At 35.1% G+C, this 17,759-nt stretch overlaps 1 protein-coding gene across 1 annotated transcript in view; it reads right to left on the bottom strand.

The window, feature by feature from the left end:
• The window catches only part of GRID2 (glutamate ionotropic receptor delta type subunit 2), a 1,498,284-nt gene that overhangs the window by 425,924 nt on the left and 1,054,601 nt on the right, over positions 1–17,759 (bottom strand). The window contains exon 9 of the mRNA XM_044681588.1: positions 3,675–3,776. Within this exon, the coding sequence (XP_044537523.1) occupies positions 3,675–3,776 (102 nt within the window). The remainder of the gene's footprint in view (positions 1–3,674; positions 3,777–17,759) is intronic.

Genomic DNA, 17,759 nt, shown 5'->3' with positions numbered 1-17,759 from the left:
ACATTCGTTGATGAGGGCATACCATACTGGAACATACAATATAATTATAATAATAATGCCATTATTATTGTACTATATAACTAACACTTTAATCCATATATTATTTCATATGAACAATAACTATGATGTAGGTGTTCTCATTAGTCTTATTTTACAGATTGAGAAACTGAGCCTGAGAGAGATTACCTGATTAGCCTAGGATCACCCACCTTATATGTGTCTGGAGAGCGGTTTGAAATTAGCATTTCCTGACTCCAAGTTCAAAATTCTACCCACTATGCTCCCTAGCTGTGTGCATTTGGAAATCTAATCATAACATTCTGAATAATGAAGAGGTTTATAAAGGAAAAATAACTATGTAAAAGAGAATTTTAACAATGAAATAATAGAACAAAATTTTTGTGCTACAACTAGAGTAGTCTTCAAATGACAAACTATAGCTCTAAAAATAGTTTTAATAAAGAGTAAAAAGGAAATTTGGGAGTAAGCAAATAATTTTTAAATTATTATAAATTATTTAGAAAAATATTAAAAATAAATTTACAAACCAAATATAGGCACAGAAAAAGACATTTTGAAAATTAGAGGTGAACTGAATAAAACATCAAAGTAAAACCAACTAAACCAATTAAAAGTTGGTTCTTTCAAAATATGAACAATATCAATAAATCTTTGCTAAATAGATTTTAAAAATAAGAACATTAAATTATCCAAAAAACTATAATGTATTGAACTGAGAGTAAATTGACTTATCAAAACCTACTCTAAAAGATGTTATGCTAGAAAAACCAAATATTTAAAAGAAGTATATATTTGTTATATTCCTATTTAAAAGCAAGGGTGATTTCTTCAGTCACAATTCAGTAAGAGGGAAAGACCTAACATGAATGTGCTACTAAATGTTGAATAAGTTCTCCAAAAAAAAAAAAAGGCATGATACACTTTAAAATTTAATTTTCATTATCAACATTTTCTCCATCACTTTCTTAAGTCCAAAACAATCAATAAAATGATAACTCATAACCTGATTTGTAGATTGCCAATTCCCAAGATATAAATGTTCACACTGGAAATTTAACAATCATTTCTCAGGTCCTAATCACCTCAACCCTGCCAGAGAGCCATCCCCTTCCTATCGCTCTTTCTTAGACAATATGACTCTAAGAAATGGGCCTGAGTCTTTCCATTCAGTTTTTTGCATTTTAAGTATCAGGTTTGGAGTCTAATCAAACGCAGGAGCATGAGCCACAAAGATCTGAGGGTCTCAGAGTGTCGACTACATATTACATCCAGCCTAGGAGCAAGGTCCTAAGTAACATGAAGAAAACTTGAACTTAATGGGATTAATGTTATTTAGGAAATGAACTGTTTTGTGCCTAATCTTTTCCTCTTCCTCCCAAATTATTCCCCACAAAATACTGAGAGTAATGTTTATGTACTTGTTCTTGCTCTGTCTTTGAAGCAGATATTAATTTATAAGAGCTAATTTAAGTGTTTAAATTAGGAACCGCTAGGTTAGTTCCTGAGCCCATAGAAAATAGAAGTCTGGACAACACAGATGTGTCAAGTTGAGCTGATGATGATAAATGGGAAAGAGGGAAAGCTGTGACAAGCCTCCTTCTAAGGAGAGGGTCAGCGATATTCTAATAGTATTCAGACATTTATTCCATTTGTTAACTCGGGCTCCAAATGTAGAACAAAGAACAATCAGTGGAAGTTTCAGGGGCAGATTAAAAAAATCCCAACGCTCAGAGCTGTTCAAAAGTAGAATCGTGTGCTTCAGATGATAGTAAGTTCCTCAACATGGTATCTTTAGAAAACTTAATGTTTAGTGATTTTTCACTTGTGTCTTACTCTTGGTGACCCCTTTTTTTTCCTGCAAAGATACTAGAATAGTTTGTCATTTCCTTCTCTAGCTCATCTTTGTAGATGGCAAAACTGAGGTAAACAGGGTTAAGTTACTTGCAGAATCATACAGAAAATAAGTGTCTGAGGCTGGATTTGAATTCAGGTCTTCCTGACTATAGCCGCAGTGCTCTATCCATTGTACCACCTAGCTACTACTTCAGAAGACTGAAGCTTCTTAACCTCTCTCAGACTCAGGCAAATGATTTCATAAAAAAAAAAAAGTTGTAAAGAAGTACCTTCCTACTTATCTATGAAATCATGGTCAATCCAGGTCTAAGTCACTACTGGGAAACCCATATATAGTATGTTAATTGAATTTGTGTATGTGTGTGTGCTTGGAAACTGAATTATCCATATGAATGTCAAATATATTTGGATTCCACATACAGGGAAAATAATGGAATTTGGTGTAATTAGGCTTGATTGCCTGAGGAGTTTACCCAGAATTCCCAAGTTCTGGGATTGCCTTTGACTTTGAGGTTGAATAAGCTAGTGGAAAGGAGGAGGATGAAGGAATATGGGAATATTGAACCAGCCAGGGAATTAGTTCCCTTCACTAAGACCCTCCAGGTGTTTCCCTAGAAGACAGGAGTAAAGGTAGATTATATTCACTTTTGCTGATTATAGTTTAACTTAGAAATATTTCAAAAGGAAAAAAAAAACCTCTAGGTATTACCTTTGTAGTGCATATCAACTTTGCAGGTACCTGGTTAATGGAAATGAGCATCATCTACTATTTACGGAACATGTAATTTGCTACCACATCAATACAAATTTATACACATATTTTTCTTTAGATGTGCTAGCATCTATATCACAGCAGGTTAAAAACATAATTGTTTGACAGAAGAGTGCTTCTTAAAAAGCTTACTCATGCAAGGCCAGGGAATGACGTTACTGAAGATGAGAAAAGGAACCAGAGAATATTTTTTACTTTCCTTTGAGAGAAAACATTCACAGAACAGTTTTATCATGAGGAAATTCTGTGAAATCAATTTAAATTTCTATGAAATTGAGCACAAAGGCCAGCTATTGCTGTTATGCTGAGACTAATGAAAACCCAATTAGTATCAACATGGATGAAAAAGGCTACTTCATTTAACTCTGTAATTTGTTTATGAAAAGTGGGGAAAAAATGTGGCTTTTTTGAATCAAAAGAAAAGCATTCATGCTAAAGTGTTAGAAGTCATGAAAAGTACCATAAAGTACACAGGATAAATACACAAGCACAACCCAAGGCGGAAGTCCATGTCAGCAAGGGTTCTTACTACTGAGAGAGGAATATTTTCTGTTTTTAAACATAGGAGAACAAGAAGTTGGCTTTGCCAAACTAAGGTCTTATTTTCTGCTCATTTCTAACATATTCCAAATGTAGCATCTCATGTCAAAAGTACTTTCATACCTCCTATAATATTTCAATGAGAAGCCAACACATTTCATTTGGGCATGGTAGGAAGACACTGACAGTCTAAGAAAGAAGTGTATGCAGAATAATAGACATCTGAGAGAAACATTTTGAGAAATGAAACTGTATTTAGTAAGGCCACTAAGTGGAAAATCTTCCCTGGGGTCTAATAATAATCAGTAGAATTGTTACCAAAAGATTGACTGTACTGTGGATAATATATTCGATGTGATTGTACATGGAGAAGTTACAAACTCCTTTGCATTTCCCTCATAGGCAATAATGTACAAATTTATAAAGAAGAAAGGAGCTTCTTGAAGATAATAAATAAATAAAACCCATTACACTGAATTCAGCTTACCAGAACAGTCACCACACGAAGAACTACTCCACGCATGTTATTTTCCAGTTTTTTGTCTGTCAATGAACCGTTCAGACCCGTGACAGGATTCCAGCAGCCAAGCTAAAAGAGAAAATAACATTAGTACATTAGTCACCTTTCTCTCAGCCACACAATGGCATTCACCTGTGTACAAACCTTTCTGAAGGCTGTGCAGAACAGAATGTCTGTCTCTTGGAAATATTGGGATAGAAAGGTTCATGGACAGCTTTTCTTTCTTTAATTGCAAATAAAGCAATCATGCATTTCATTTTCTTATTTTAAATACCATATCATACTGTCAGTAACAGCAGTCAACATAAAATGCTTTAGAATAGTTGATGAGGACACAACCCTAATGAGGAACCTTTATAAATAACACTAATAGAATTCAGGCTCGGTGATACATTACTTGGAAAAATAATAGCTCACATAATTCTGATAAAGTGTCGGTTCTAGAACACTTTTTCTTGAAAACTTAGATTTTTAAGAAGAGTTACACTGCCTTTAATCAGATTTATGCTGCTTTAAAAATAGTAAATGTAAGGCTAGTTATTTCTAGGGTGATTAAAAGAGCTACTTGCAGATGATAAAAGAAAAGAACATGTGACTTAGTTGTAGGAGGAGTTGCAATATACAGCAGACATGAAACCTAATTTACCTACTTTCTCTGTTCCAGGACTATCAATTTTCTTGGGGTTTCTTTGGCGTGATCTTTTCCCTTAAGGCCTTTCAATGATTCACTGCTTTTTAATCTCCAAAATATTCTTTCCTTATATACCCCTGTGTACCTGGCTCTGGTAATATCCAAATCTCGGCACTACTAGTTTCAGGATTAGTGCCCATAAATCTTGATGGAATGAAAATTGATGGATCTCAGTTCAGAGACAGGGAATAACAATGAGATGATGTGACTAGAATCAGTGGAAAGCTGCTTAGGCAGCCAAGCTGCAAAGAGAATGTCCTTATGTAAGTCTTGGAAAGCATTGTAATGCCTCCTCTCTTGACTTCTGGCTCCCCAGACCTTCAGCTACAGAAACCTATTTCAAATTCATTCAGTAGGAATTTTGAAGACCTTTAGCCATTTCAAGGGCAAGTTCGATTAGTTCAATGGTTATGGGGTCACTTGGTTATTTATGTTGTTGTATCTTGACTACCGTGATTTATTTTCTCACTTTGCATTATAGCACAATAGCACATTCTATTGTTTACCATTTTGAAAAAGTACAAAATGTCACCGAACTCATCACTAGGTCCCTAAGATCATAAGACATGGAGTTGGAGGCAACCTCAAATATTAGTCTATTCACCTTATTTTAAAGAGAAGACATTGAGGCCCACAGAGAGGTAATGATTTGCTGAGTCACATCAGTAGTAAGCCTAGTTTCAGTCAGTCAATAAACATTTACTAAATCTCTATTGTGTGTCTGGCATTCTGCTACACAGATTCTCTCAAGTGTACCTCTTAAATAATTGGGATAATTTTCCTTATTCTTTAATTTACCCACCACCACACATAAATATTTCCTTCCCACAAGAGATACTAAATTAAGAAAAAGAATTATCTCCTGTCGTAGCTAGGGGGAAAAAGTATAGCCCTGACATAAGCAAATACTGCATTTTCCATGTTAAAGTGGAAAGTGCTGCTAATTGTTAGATTCATCTGTAGAATGCATAAACATATTCAGTGGTACGTCATTCTTAGTTCCATAAGGCATCTAATTAGAACTTAGATCCAATTAGCAAAGCAAAATGTGCTTGAAAGCCTAATTATCAAAAAAATATTATAGTGCTCTTGCCAAATTTAAAACCTTATGAAGATTCTTAAGAGCTTTTGTTCTCTTTAGAGGTCAACAAAAATCTCTCAATTATGTTCATCGATGTACACCTTTTTAAAAAATAATTACTTTTCAAGAGGAATTCTTCTTAGTATAAATGATGGTAAAATAGTGAACTATGATTTTGCTTGTTTAATTTCCTATTTTGCTTTTGGATTTTTTCAATGATGTTAATTTAGCTCTAAATTTAATGAACACTTCACATAATGCCATCTCATTCATGATACATATTCTCAAACTTGGCAAAATAAATAAGACTGATTTTCAAATTGAAATGGTTTTATATGTTAGGAGAAAATTGAAAACTTGCCTAGTAACTCACATTTTAATGGTGCCAACTTAAATTTAACATTTTGCTATACAGATAAGCCAAAATATTTATTGCTGTGATGAAGCTTATTAAAATTTTAGTTTAATACTTAGTTTGATCAATAATGTTATGAAATTCTATCTCATTCTTCTTGGTTTTGTCTCATCCTGGGTGTGGGGATCTCCCTGATAGCAGAGCTTCCTTCACTCATGTACAGCAGAAACTCCTTTTAGTTTTTGAGAGTTACTTAGGGTACCGAGAGTGGTTAAGTTAAAAAAAATTGTCTTTTTCTCCAGTCTGAGACCTCCACTTCAAGCAGTAGATGTTTCCTTCATTTGTTTGTCCTCTAGTATCATGGCTGGTCATGATGCAAATAATTCAATACAAAAGTATTTCATCGTATTTATATAGCACAACACATCCATTCTCCAATTTGTAGGCACCCTCATTACATTACCCTCAGATACCCATTCTTTGCCACCTCAAAAACAGCTATCAATATGATTGTACAACCTTGAAGTTTGTTTTACTAAGGACTAATTCTCATTAAATCTATCCTCCCTCAAATTTTCCCTTACTCCCTTTTCACCTTTCCCTCTTACTTTCCTATTGAGTGAAATGCTATTTTTGTACCCAATTCTTGCTTCTTAGTATTTGGGGTGCGTGTATGGTTTCATTCTTCTTAGCAATACAGATGATAATGAGGTTCAAGTGTCAGCCATGATCTCCCTCTTCCTTTGTTTTCCTTGATTTCTGCTTTCAGTCTAATTATATAATTTCTCTTCCCTTCCCTGCAATGTAGTCTTCTTACCTTCTCTTTCCATTCTTTTCTTAAGATCACCAAAAGATAACAGAATCAATCACTCCTATGCTTTGTCTAATTGGACTCCTCCTATGACTACCTTATGCAATTAGGGGTCACTAGAGGGGACACATGTATTATCTTCCCACTTCTGAAGTAGAGTTTCTCCTTCTTTAGTCCTTTATCATTACTCATTTATGTTTACTTTTTCATGCTTTTCTTCACTCCTGTGTTTGAAATTCAAAGTTCCTCTACCTCAATGGTCTTTTTTATCACTTCTGTTTCATTAAAGGTCCATTGCTCCTGTCTCCCCTACCTGACATAGCATTGTATTCAGTGTTATTAGGTAAGTTATTCTTGACTATATCCTTTTCCTTCTGGAACGAGTTCTCTGCTCTTTTATAGTCATGACTGCCAAATCAGGTGTTATCTTGACTATGGCTTCTTAGGATTTGAGTACTTTCTTTCTTGTGGCTTATGGTATTTTTTCTTTGACTTTGATTCTCTGGCTTTTGGTTATGATGGTCCTGGGCATTTTAAATTTTTTGCGTTTTTTCAAGAGGAGTTCAGTAGATTCTTTATATTTGCACATTGTCCTCTGGTTATAAGAGATCTAAGGAGTTTTCTTTTAAGATTTCTTGAAATAGGCTCTTTTTTTTCTGGTTATAACATTCAGGTATTCTAGTGATTCTAGTGATGTTTTCCTATCAGTTTTCTGGGTCATTTGTTTTTGATCTAAGATATCATATATTTTCATCTTTTTCAGTCTTCAGAACTTGCTTTAATATTTCTTGATGTCTCATAGAATCATTGATTTCTCTTTGGTTCATTCTGCTTTCCAGGGGATTTGTAATTTGGACAAATTTTTGAACATCTTATGCCAAGCTATTAATTTTCTTTCTATTTCTTTATTCCATAGTTCTTATTTCTTTTCCTTTTCAACCTAGTGCTTTCTTTTATTAAAAGATAATTATTTAAAAATATTTGATTCATTTCTTTTTGGAATTTTCATAGAATTTTTCCCAAACAATATTTTTTTCTGAGGCTTTACTTTGTAGATGTTTTGTAGTCATTTTCTTCTTTTGTATTGTGTCTTGAGCTTTGCTGCGTCCATAACTTTCCAAAGAAAATTTTGAAGTTCAAACACAGGAATGAAAAATCTTTATGCTGGGATCCTTTTTGTTTGCTTTTTCTTTCAGCCTACTTTCAGACTTTGAGCTTGATGTTATGATTGGATTCATTGGCACATCTGGAGGAAAAGTCTAGATTAGTTCTATTACTGATTTCTTGAGTTATTGGATCTTATACTGTTCCAGGAGATCAGGTTGGATATTTGAAAGCTTTCAAAGTGCTCCCAAAGGGGTCTGTTTCAGGGAAAAGTCTTATTGGTGTCTCTCTAGTCTGTGAATTCCTGACCTGAGTCTTTTCATATCTTCTTATGAATCCTATCCAGTGCTCAATATAATGTACTCTAGATCTCTTGAAACTGCAGTGATAAGAATGGCTTAGAGTGCATGAATTATTCATTGGTTATTCCTCACTCCTGCTGTAATCCTGGACCATTTTTTTTTTTGTTCGCCTCTTTCTAATCCTATTCTTTACACTACTTGCCCTATACAATTTTACATCTGTAATGTGTGGCAGTATGCTTCCATCCAACATGCACCTTTTCACTACTGAGTGACTCAGATTTAATCCTTTAGAGAACATGATATTCCATTGTATACTTGCTTAGAAGAATATTGATATTAAAATATGGGCCTTAGTTTTAGGGGAAAAAAATCAAGGCACATTAAAACACTCTACAATTTCCCCAAACCATCTCTGAGTCCCTCTTCTTGTCCATTTGCAGTGTCTGTCATTGATAAATGTGATGATGGAACAGATCCATCTGACTATGTATTGTAAACTGAACAACAGCCAATCTCTCACCACCTTTTTTTTCCTATGTGGAAAGTCAGAGTAAATGTTTAAAAAATGATTTTCTGGATCTTACTTAACCTCAATGTTTTGTCTGGTCAAATATGAATCCAGGACCTCCTGTCCCCAGGCTTTCTATCCACTGGCCCATCTAATTGCTTCTGATTATTTGTAACAGAGTACATGATCTTGTGCAGACTCTACACAGAGCAAGCTTTGATACACCATCCCATCCCTAATTTGCCTGGAAAGGCCCTCTGAATGGCTCTTTCACCTAGATCCTTTACCCTTGGCTTCCTGAATTGTCACTTCTTCTTGGACTCTTCTCCTTTCCATTCCCACCAGGCAACTGAAATAAACAGTTTGTATGAAGGAGAAAGGCTAAAAAGTGAAAAGGGCAGTAGAATAAAAAAAGTTACTTGAGGGTGGAAGAGAAGCCTGGATTTATTAATTGGAGGAGGAAATCTCCATGGGAAAATCCATCTACCAATGCAGATATGTAATTGTTCTACAGTTTATCTCTTAGAAAGTTATCTGAGGGAACTTAAGGGTCCAAATGACTTGCCCAGAGTCACAAGACCATGCATCAAAGGTGAGACTTGAACCCAGGTGTTTCTGACTGATTCCACTTCTTTTTGCCCTATATAACACTCATGTGAGTGTAACTTTTTAAAACCTTTATAGTGTATAAGTCATCCTCTGTAATCATTCCAGTCAAGTTCATGGACTCCCACCTGCCATTCAGAGCAAGTGCATATAACCTCTTGACTATTTCTTATTAGCCATAATGACTCAGGAGGTTATACTGTAAATGACACAAAGATTTTTTATTGGACAGCAAACCAGAAAATGATGAAGTGATGTACTTGGGAGGGAGTAGCTTCCAGATGGCAGGCTGCTCAGAGGCAAAAGGCAAGATGTGATTTCTTATTTTTCCCAATTCCCTGTGTGTGTTCAACCAGCTGGGCTTATCCCAGAGACCTCTGGATGCCTTTATTCCCCTTGTTGGGGAGAATCCTTAAGACTGAGCCATGACTATTACCAACTCTAGAAATAGCAGCTTTTCCCAGAGTAGCTGCAATTAGGGTAAACAGTCAGTCAATTTGAGAATGGAGTACCTTACTTCCCATTACTGAGATATTAAGCAACCCCAGAGTGATGAGCCAAGAACAAATGATGATGGCAGATAAAGGGCAAGGCTTGGTATAGCTTGTCAGGCTCTTACTCAGTCTCAGATGAGTGATACCAAACTAGCCACCATAATATAGACTAAGGATAAAGAAAGGACACGTATAGAATTTATACAAGCATACTTGGTAAAAACAAAGTGAGTTTTAGAGAAATGCGCTGAATAATAGTATTTCACATAAAACAATTGGCAAGAATTGTGTACTTCACGCCAAAAAAGTGGCTTATTCATTTCACCAAGATCAGATTCCCAAACCAAGCCACCATCTCAACCTCTTGAACTTCATGTAAGAAGCACACGTGAACACCAATAAAAATGAGTGAATACAGCCTCATCTCTTTCTCTCTCTGAAGGAGAGTTCAACAATTCAAAACCTGTCCAAACTTCTACTAACATATTCTTTGAAATGAATACCTGATTATTCTACCTAGTTGGGTTTGTTTGATATTATCCTAAAACAAATGCTCTAAATGAATTAGACCTACTTAGAAAGTGCAATGGAAATTTTGAATCTGATTCTACAATGAATATAATAGCACAAAAGAATTATTGGATTATTGTACAACAGGACTGACAGGCATTGTTTTTGATACAACTTCACAATAGAATTTTACTCAAGTTCAAGTTTGCGCTTTAATTTGGCAGTATCATTATTTTACTGCTTTTAAATCTTGTTAACTTATTTGCCTATAAAGAAATTTTTTGTTTTATTTTTACAATAGGTCAGAAGGCTAAAGATAGTAAGACACCTAATGTCTCATAGCACCATTTTCTCTGTTACAAAGACTTCTAAAGCAACAAATAGCAAAAATGACTTTGCAGCATTTCAAGTTACTAGTAGACAAAAATGAAATTCAATATTTCCCAGACCCTGGTTATGGATAATTTAGAATGAATTTTGAGGGAAGGATAATTCTATTTTCTTTCAATTACTATATATTGATCTCTGATGTTATTTTCTGCTTAGTGCATAAAGTCATTAAAGAAATCTTTTAAAATGTTTAATGTTTTAATTATTTCCTTCATTGATGCTTTGACAATAATTATCTTATAATGTTTGCTAAGATAAAGAAATCATATGTGTTCAATACACTGGTTTATTTGCATGAATTCAATAGTTCTTTCTGTCTTCACCTATGAGCCTATGTAGTCTATTGAGTTGGGTTGTGACACATGCACTTTGTCACATATATATGTATTTTCACTTATCATTTGTCTGCTGGCAGAACATGATGACTTTTCACTCCTGGGCTTTGCATAGCTATTTCACAGGAACTAGAGTTACAAAATTTGTATGGCATAAGAGATAAGAGTTTTTGGCTTATGGTCTGAAAAACTTAGATTCAAATTCTACTTCCAGTAATAACTGGGCATGATCCCTGGACAAGTCATTTAACTTCTACATGCCTCAGGCAGTTCCTGAGGACTTATCTACTAAATCAGTAATTAGGCTGCAGTTTGAATGACCACAAATATCCTACTTTAAGAAAATCACAGATTTTTTCCTGGGTTCACTAAATTTATTATAATCTACTTATATGGAATAAATGAGGGCTAATCTGCTCTGTGGCCTATTACTTGCACAGCCACTTTACTGACTTTTAAAGTACTGAGAGCTCAGTAAGGCTAGAATATGAACTTGAATAAAAAGGATTTTTAAAGTTAATGAGATATAGTATTAAATTTTTTTTCTTGTTCTCCAATATTAGAAAAAAAGAACCCCACACAAAAGAAGAATTATATGTGTGTGTGTATATATATATATGTATATGTATATATACATATGTGTTTATATATACAGACACACACAGATATAGATATAGATACAGATGATGTAGATATATAAGGAAGAATAAAGTAATAATAGCTCTTTCTAAAAGGCAAAAATCCAAGAAGCCATCAAGGTAATAAACTTATGAGTTATATGATGGAGAATGTGGATCCATAAGTTTTTCACTCAGCATTCCTCTCCCATAAGCTTCCATATGCCTATCTGGCAAGGAACTTTCCGGATTATTTGGTCTACTAGCACAAGATTGAATTTGTGGAAAAGAAACTTAGAAAGACTTAAGTAGAATTTGAAGAAGGAGGACATCTGCTATAGGATATGGACTGACTGGAGGAGTAGTTCTAAGAGAGGGAAGGACTTGATGTGTAGAAGCAAAAGAAATTCAGCAAAGAGAAAGAAGAGGAGGTGGAGGAAAAACAGAAAACTGAAGCTGAAGGACTTAAGGTGAATGAGAAAACCAATAACCAGAAAACCAGGGTGAAGTGTTTGAGGATTAGAGCATTTATTTATTCTTATAATATAAGTATTCTATACATTTTTCTTTATAAATTTAAAATTCCAAACTGTCTCCTTCCCTCCCTCCCATCCTTCCTCCACCCATTGAGAAAGCAATGAAAATGATATAAATTATACATGTGAAATCATGCAAAACATATTTCCATATTAACCATATCACAAAAGCAAGAAAAAGGAATAAAATTATACTTCAATTTTCATTCAGTGTTCATCAATCAATTTGCACTGCATGTTCATCACTTGTCTCTCTGAAGGTAGATAGTATTTTTTCAAATGAATCCTTTGGGATTGTCTTGGATCATTGTATTGACCAAATTATCCAAGTCTTTCACAGTTAATCATTACAACTTTACTGTTACTGTGCACAATGATTTTCCGGTTCTTCTCATTTCACTTTCTATCAGTTTATAGAGCTGCTGTCTTTTTTTTTCTTCTGAAACCATTCATCATTTCTGACAGTATGATAGTATTCCATCACAGCTTGTGCAGTCATTGCCAATTGATGATCATCCCCTCAATTTCCTACTCACTGCCAATACAAAAGGAATGGCTATCAATATTTTGTGCATATAGATCCTTTCCCTTTTTCTTTCTTTCTTTTCAAACACTTACCTTCCATCTTAGACTCAATGTTGAATATTAATTCCAAAACAGAAGAGTGGTAAAGGCTAGGCAATAAGGGTCAGTAGACTTGCCCAGGGTCACACAGCTAGTTAGTGTCTGAGGACAGATTTGAATCCAGGACCTCCCATATATAGGCCTGGCTTTCAATCCACTGAGTCACCTAGCTGACTCCCTTTCTATTTTCTTTTATTTCTTTAGGGTACAGACCTAGTAAGTGTTTTGCTGGGTCATAGAATATACACAGTTCTGCAGAATGATTGAACTATTTTACAACTCTACCAATACTTTATTTGTCTATCTATTTTCCCTCAATTCATCCATTGTTTGTCATTTTTGATAAGTATGAGGTAATAGAGTTATTTTAATTTTTCTTTCTATAATCAATAGTGACTTAAAGCATTTTTATATGACTACAGAGAGCTTTGATTTCTTCTAAAAACTCATTTTCATTTCTTTGACTATGCATCAGTTGAAGAATTACTCTCATGTTTTATAAATGTTATTCAATTCCATATATAAGAAATGGGACCTTTATTAGTACAATTTGCTGTAATTTTAAATATATTATTTCATTATTCATGGCATCTCTTAGCCAAATGACGTATCTCTATCTTTTTGTTTTGTTTTTTTTCAAGTCTTTTTTATTTTAATTTTTTAATTTCAACATTTTAATTTTTAAAATTTTATTTAATTGATAAATTAAGAAATTTTTTCCATGGTTACATGATTCTTTCACTTGGAATTATCTTAAGCCCTGGGAGACTACAATTCCCAGGATTCTCTGCTATAACTTCCCCTGACAACTTCCACTTCCTTTGTGGGAGGTGTCAGGAAAAGTATAAAAGAGAAAGTTTTGGTGCCTTTTCTCTGGACCCTAGAAGCTCTGCTCTCTACCCTGAGCTCTTGCTAGCTCTCTGGAGCCTGGAGGCTGAGCCCTGCAGAACTCTCTTGGCGCCTTTTCCCCTTTCTATCTACCTCCTAGTTTTCCCTAGACCTTCCCTTTCCTAATCTAAATAAAACCCAGCTATTCTAAACCCTAAAGTTGCTCTCTGGTCATTTATTGGAGCCCCTGAAGGGCTCTGGTCAATTTTCCCCTGCAGGGGCGGGGACAGCCACCTTCTTTTCCCTTCCTCTACCTTCCTCTCTCCTTCCTCTACCTTCTTCTCTCCTTTTTCCCTTCCTCCAATCCTCCTACCTTCATCCCTTCACCTCACACCTCCCCTCCTCCCAATGTGCTCCGGTAGCCAACACACAATTCCCCTGGGTTTTACATGTGTCATTGATCAAGACCTATTTCCATGTTATTGATAGTTGCACTAGAGTGAGCGTAACTATCTCTTATTAGGTCTTTTTCTGCTTTTTCTTTGTCTTAGATCATGATTGCTACTCTTGCCTTTTTCACTTCTGCTGAAGCATAATAGGTGCTGTTCCAGTCCTTTATTTTAACTCGGTGTGCCTTTCTGTTTCAAGTGTCTCTTGTACAAAACATATTGCTGGATTATGGTTTCTAAGGAATTCTGCTATCTGCTTCAGCTTTATGGGTTAGCTTATCCCATTCACATACATAGTTATGAATACTGTGTATTTCTCTCTATCCAATTTCTTCTTCTTTTTTTAATCTGTAGTGATCTATCCAATTTCTTCTGTCTATCCTTCTCTCTCTCTCTTTTTTTTTATCATGTCCCACCTCAAAAGTCATTTGATTGTTTTTTTTTTTTTAACATTTTTAAACCCTTAACTCTGTGTATTGGCTCATAGGTGGAAGAGTGGTAAGGGTGGGCAATGGGGGTCAAGTGACTTGCCCAGGGTCACACAGCTGGGAAGTATCTGAGGCTGGATTTGAACCTAGGACCTACTGTCTCTAGATCTGACTCTCAATCCACTGAGCTACCCAGCTGCCCCAAGTCATTTGATTCTGACATCTCTTTCTCTTAAACTCTTCTCCTTTTTATCACCCCTCTCTATGTCTATCCCCTTCCTCATATTTCCCTATTTTTTGAGATGGATTTCTATATCCAACTGAGTATGTACATATCTTCTTTCTTCTTTGAATAAACTCCAAGGTGTGAGAGGTTCAAATATCATTTACTGACCCATTTTGTCCTCCACTGTAAAAGTTCTTTCTTGTGCATCTCTTTTATGTCAGAAAATTCTACTCATTCTATTTTCACTACATCGTTGAAAAAACACAACCCAATTCTTATCTTATTTATGTCTTAGAATTGACATTCAGTACCAGTTCCAAGGCTGAGGAGTAGAAAGGGGTAGGCAAATGGTTAAATGATTGATCAGTCACACAGCTAGGATGTGTCTGAGGCCACATTTGAACCCAGGACCTCCCATCTCTAGACCTGGCTTTCTTATCTATAGAGTTGCCTAGCTGTTCCCATCCATCTTTTTCTTACCCCTTCATTTTTAAAAGAGATCCTCTCAACAAAATCGACTTACACCCATACCCTCTCTTCATGTAGACTCCTATCTGCCCTATTAAAGATAAAGTTCTTAGGATTTACATATACTATCTTCCCACAGAGGAATGTAAACAATTTAATTTTGAGTACTCTAGGGTTACTCCTTCCTGTTTACTTTTTCTGCTTCAAATGATTGGATATAAAATTTTCTATTAGGCTCTGATCTATTTATCAGGGATCATAGGATTTGGAACTGGAATCTAGTAGAATAAGAAGCAGGAAGAGAAAGACTCAGGATAAAGGAGAAAGAGAAATAGGATGATCAATACAATGATCCAAGAAGACAAATTCATGAAAAGAAGTTATTAAGAAAAAAGATGTAAATTTTTAAAATGCTGAGAAAAGTTAAAATTTTTAGAGAAAGAATGGAAAGGAAGCCGAGTATAGCTGTAAAGGACTGAAGAGAGCTAAACTGGAGTAAAGAAGACATCTCTGGAGTTAAGATCATCCCTTTGCAGTTTGCCACATTATTCCTGTAGTATTCTGCAGACAAGAAAGAGAAAGTCTGGATATCTCAACTTACAAGCAGTATTCAAAGCAAAGGGACTTTTCTAGTGTTCTGAACAGTACAGTGGCTGCATTTCTTCCACAGCCAAATGATTATCATTTATTCTCAAAGTGCAGCTGGGGTTTTCTCTTCAAAGGGAATATAAAGAACCCACAAATGCTTTTTTGGCTCTCAAGGTTATCAAGGACCATTCCTATTTCTTAAAAAGAAAAAAAAAGAAAGAAAGAACAAAGAAAGGCTTCAGAGTGAAAACAAAGAAAAAATTCTGAAAATATAGAAAGGAACTCTGACTTGAGTCAAGAGATTACAAAGTATAAGAATATCATAAAGAGGAGAAAAGTTATTTAACCCTTGTAGCTAAGAAACTTATTTGAAATCTTTCACAAAGAGGAATGAGCTGTATGTTCTGAAAAGGAATTGCCATTCTATGCTCCCAGAAAGGATAATATAGACTGACAGGTGAGATATAATCCAAGAAGGGTCAGAGGAAAAAAAGAAATAAAATTGAGGTTCTTGCTAAGAAAGACCTTTATCAGTCTGAAAACCAAAACAGAAAGGTATACTATCTTCCATCTTGGGATGTATATTGAAGCTGTGACAGAGAACCTTTCAAGAATCATGAAAATATTGCTAGTACCCACTTCTGATTATTCATATAGGAGGAAACAATACAACCAAATACCAAACAATACTCCTAAAGTTTCTAGTGTTCTTTGCAAGGAATGGATTTAAGGGACAATGATGGTATCTTTTTAGTAATAAAATAGTAAATATTGCCAGTTAAAGACAAGAATTAGAGAAGAGAGAAAAAATAAGAAAGAAAACAGTATAAATAAAAAAAGATGATATTTAAATTAATACCACATTCTCTGGAGTGACTCTTCCAATCCTCATCTCTTACAGGCAAGCTGCATCCCCAGAGGGTGCTCTCTATTCTCCTCAAGATTCTAAGGGACTCTAAAGAGAACAATAGGAATCTTCTATTGCCTCCCACCAGTATGCTTCCCTCATGATTTTCAGTTGGTCCTAGTTAACCAACCTGACAATTAAGTATTGGAAACAAGTGCTTACTAAGATATTATAAGAAGAATAATTGGTCCAAAACAATGTAAGTTCTTCTCCTTCTCCTCCCCCAAGTAATTTCCTTGCAGGACTTTAACTAGAATTGCCCATTGCCTTATTCCTATTCCTCTCAAATTCTTTCCACCTCTTACACTTTGCTGTGTGGGATGTGTACTATATAGACAGCAACTTTACTTTCATCTTAAAACTTTTACTTCCCCATTCCTTTTACCTTCCAGCACTCTCTGAGACTTGATTCCCTCCTGATGACACATTTTTCAGGGTTCAACCTTTCCAGCATTGATCACTTTTATATTTATGCGCCTAAATCACTGATAGGTTTACTCTGGGCATAAAATGTGTATGTTCCTTGAAAAGTTGTACTCTTTTGTTTCTCATCTAACAGAATTCATTCCACGTATGAATGTGGTTTTCAAATGACCATTCTTTTCTGAACCTTTACTATTTTGGAGAAATTCCAGTCTTTCTTTCTTGATATTTTTATTGTAAATTTTTGTTATATTGTAAGCAGATTGTCTCAGATTTTCCTTTTACTCCTACTGTTATTGTTCTAGGTCATTTTCCCTTGAGTATAGAAGTTCCTTCCTTTCAGCCTATTCTGGAAAATTGTACCTTATCCATTCTTCCCAATAGTTGTACTCTATTTTATAAGTGTTAGCAGCTTTACACTTGTGGAGGAGTGGGGATGGTGGGGGTGGGGGTAGGTGATTCCAGAATGGGGAAGGGATGCTATAGCTGGATCTCTCAGCTATCTCGTGGTTGGTTGAGATGAATTTTAAGCATGTCAACTTTGGTGTTATTGCATAAGAATTTTAGCTTATGTAGTTTCTTTCTGTCATTGATCCAGCTTTAATTACTATAGACTTGACATACTTTTCTTCTTTTGAGGGTGTTAGTTTGCTAGATTTTTGCTAAAAACAATTCCTCCAGCATCTTCTTGATCATATCTGATTCTATAATTCCCTAATGAACTATTCTAGCAACATCAGTCATACCCATGAAGGTGAATAATGAGTT

This window comes from Gracilinanus agilis, chromosome 6, assembly GCF_016433145.1.
Source record: "Gracilinanus agilis isolate LMUSP501 chromosome 6, AgileGrace, whole genome shotgun sequence".
Lineage (NCBI taxonomy): Eukaryota > Metazoa > Chordata > Mammalia > Didelphimorphia > Didelphidae > Gracilinanus > Gracilinanus agilis.
Note: the sequence above shows the minus strand (reverse complement) of the source record. Positions and strands in the feature narration are given on the sequence as shown.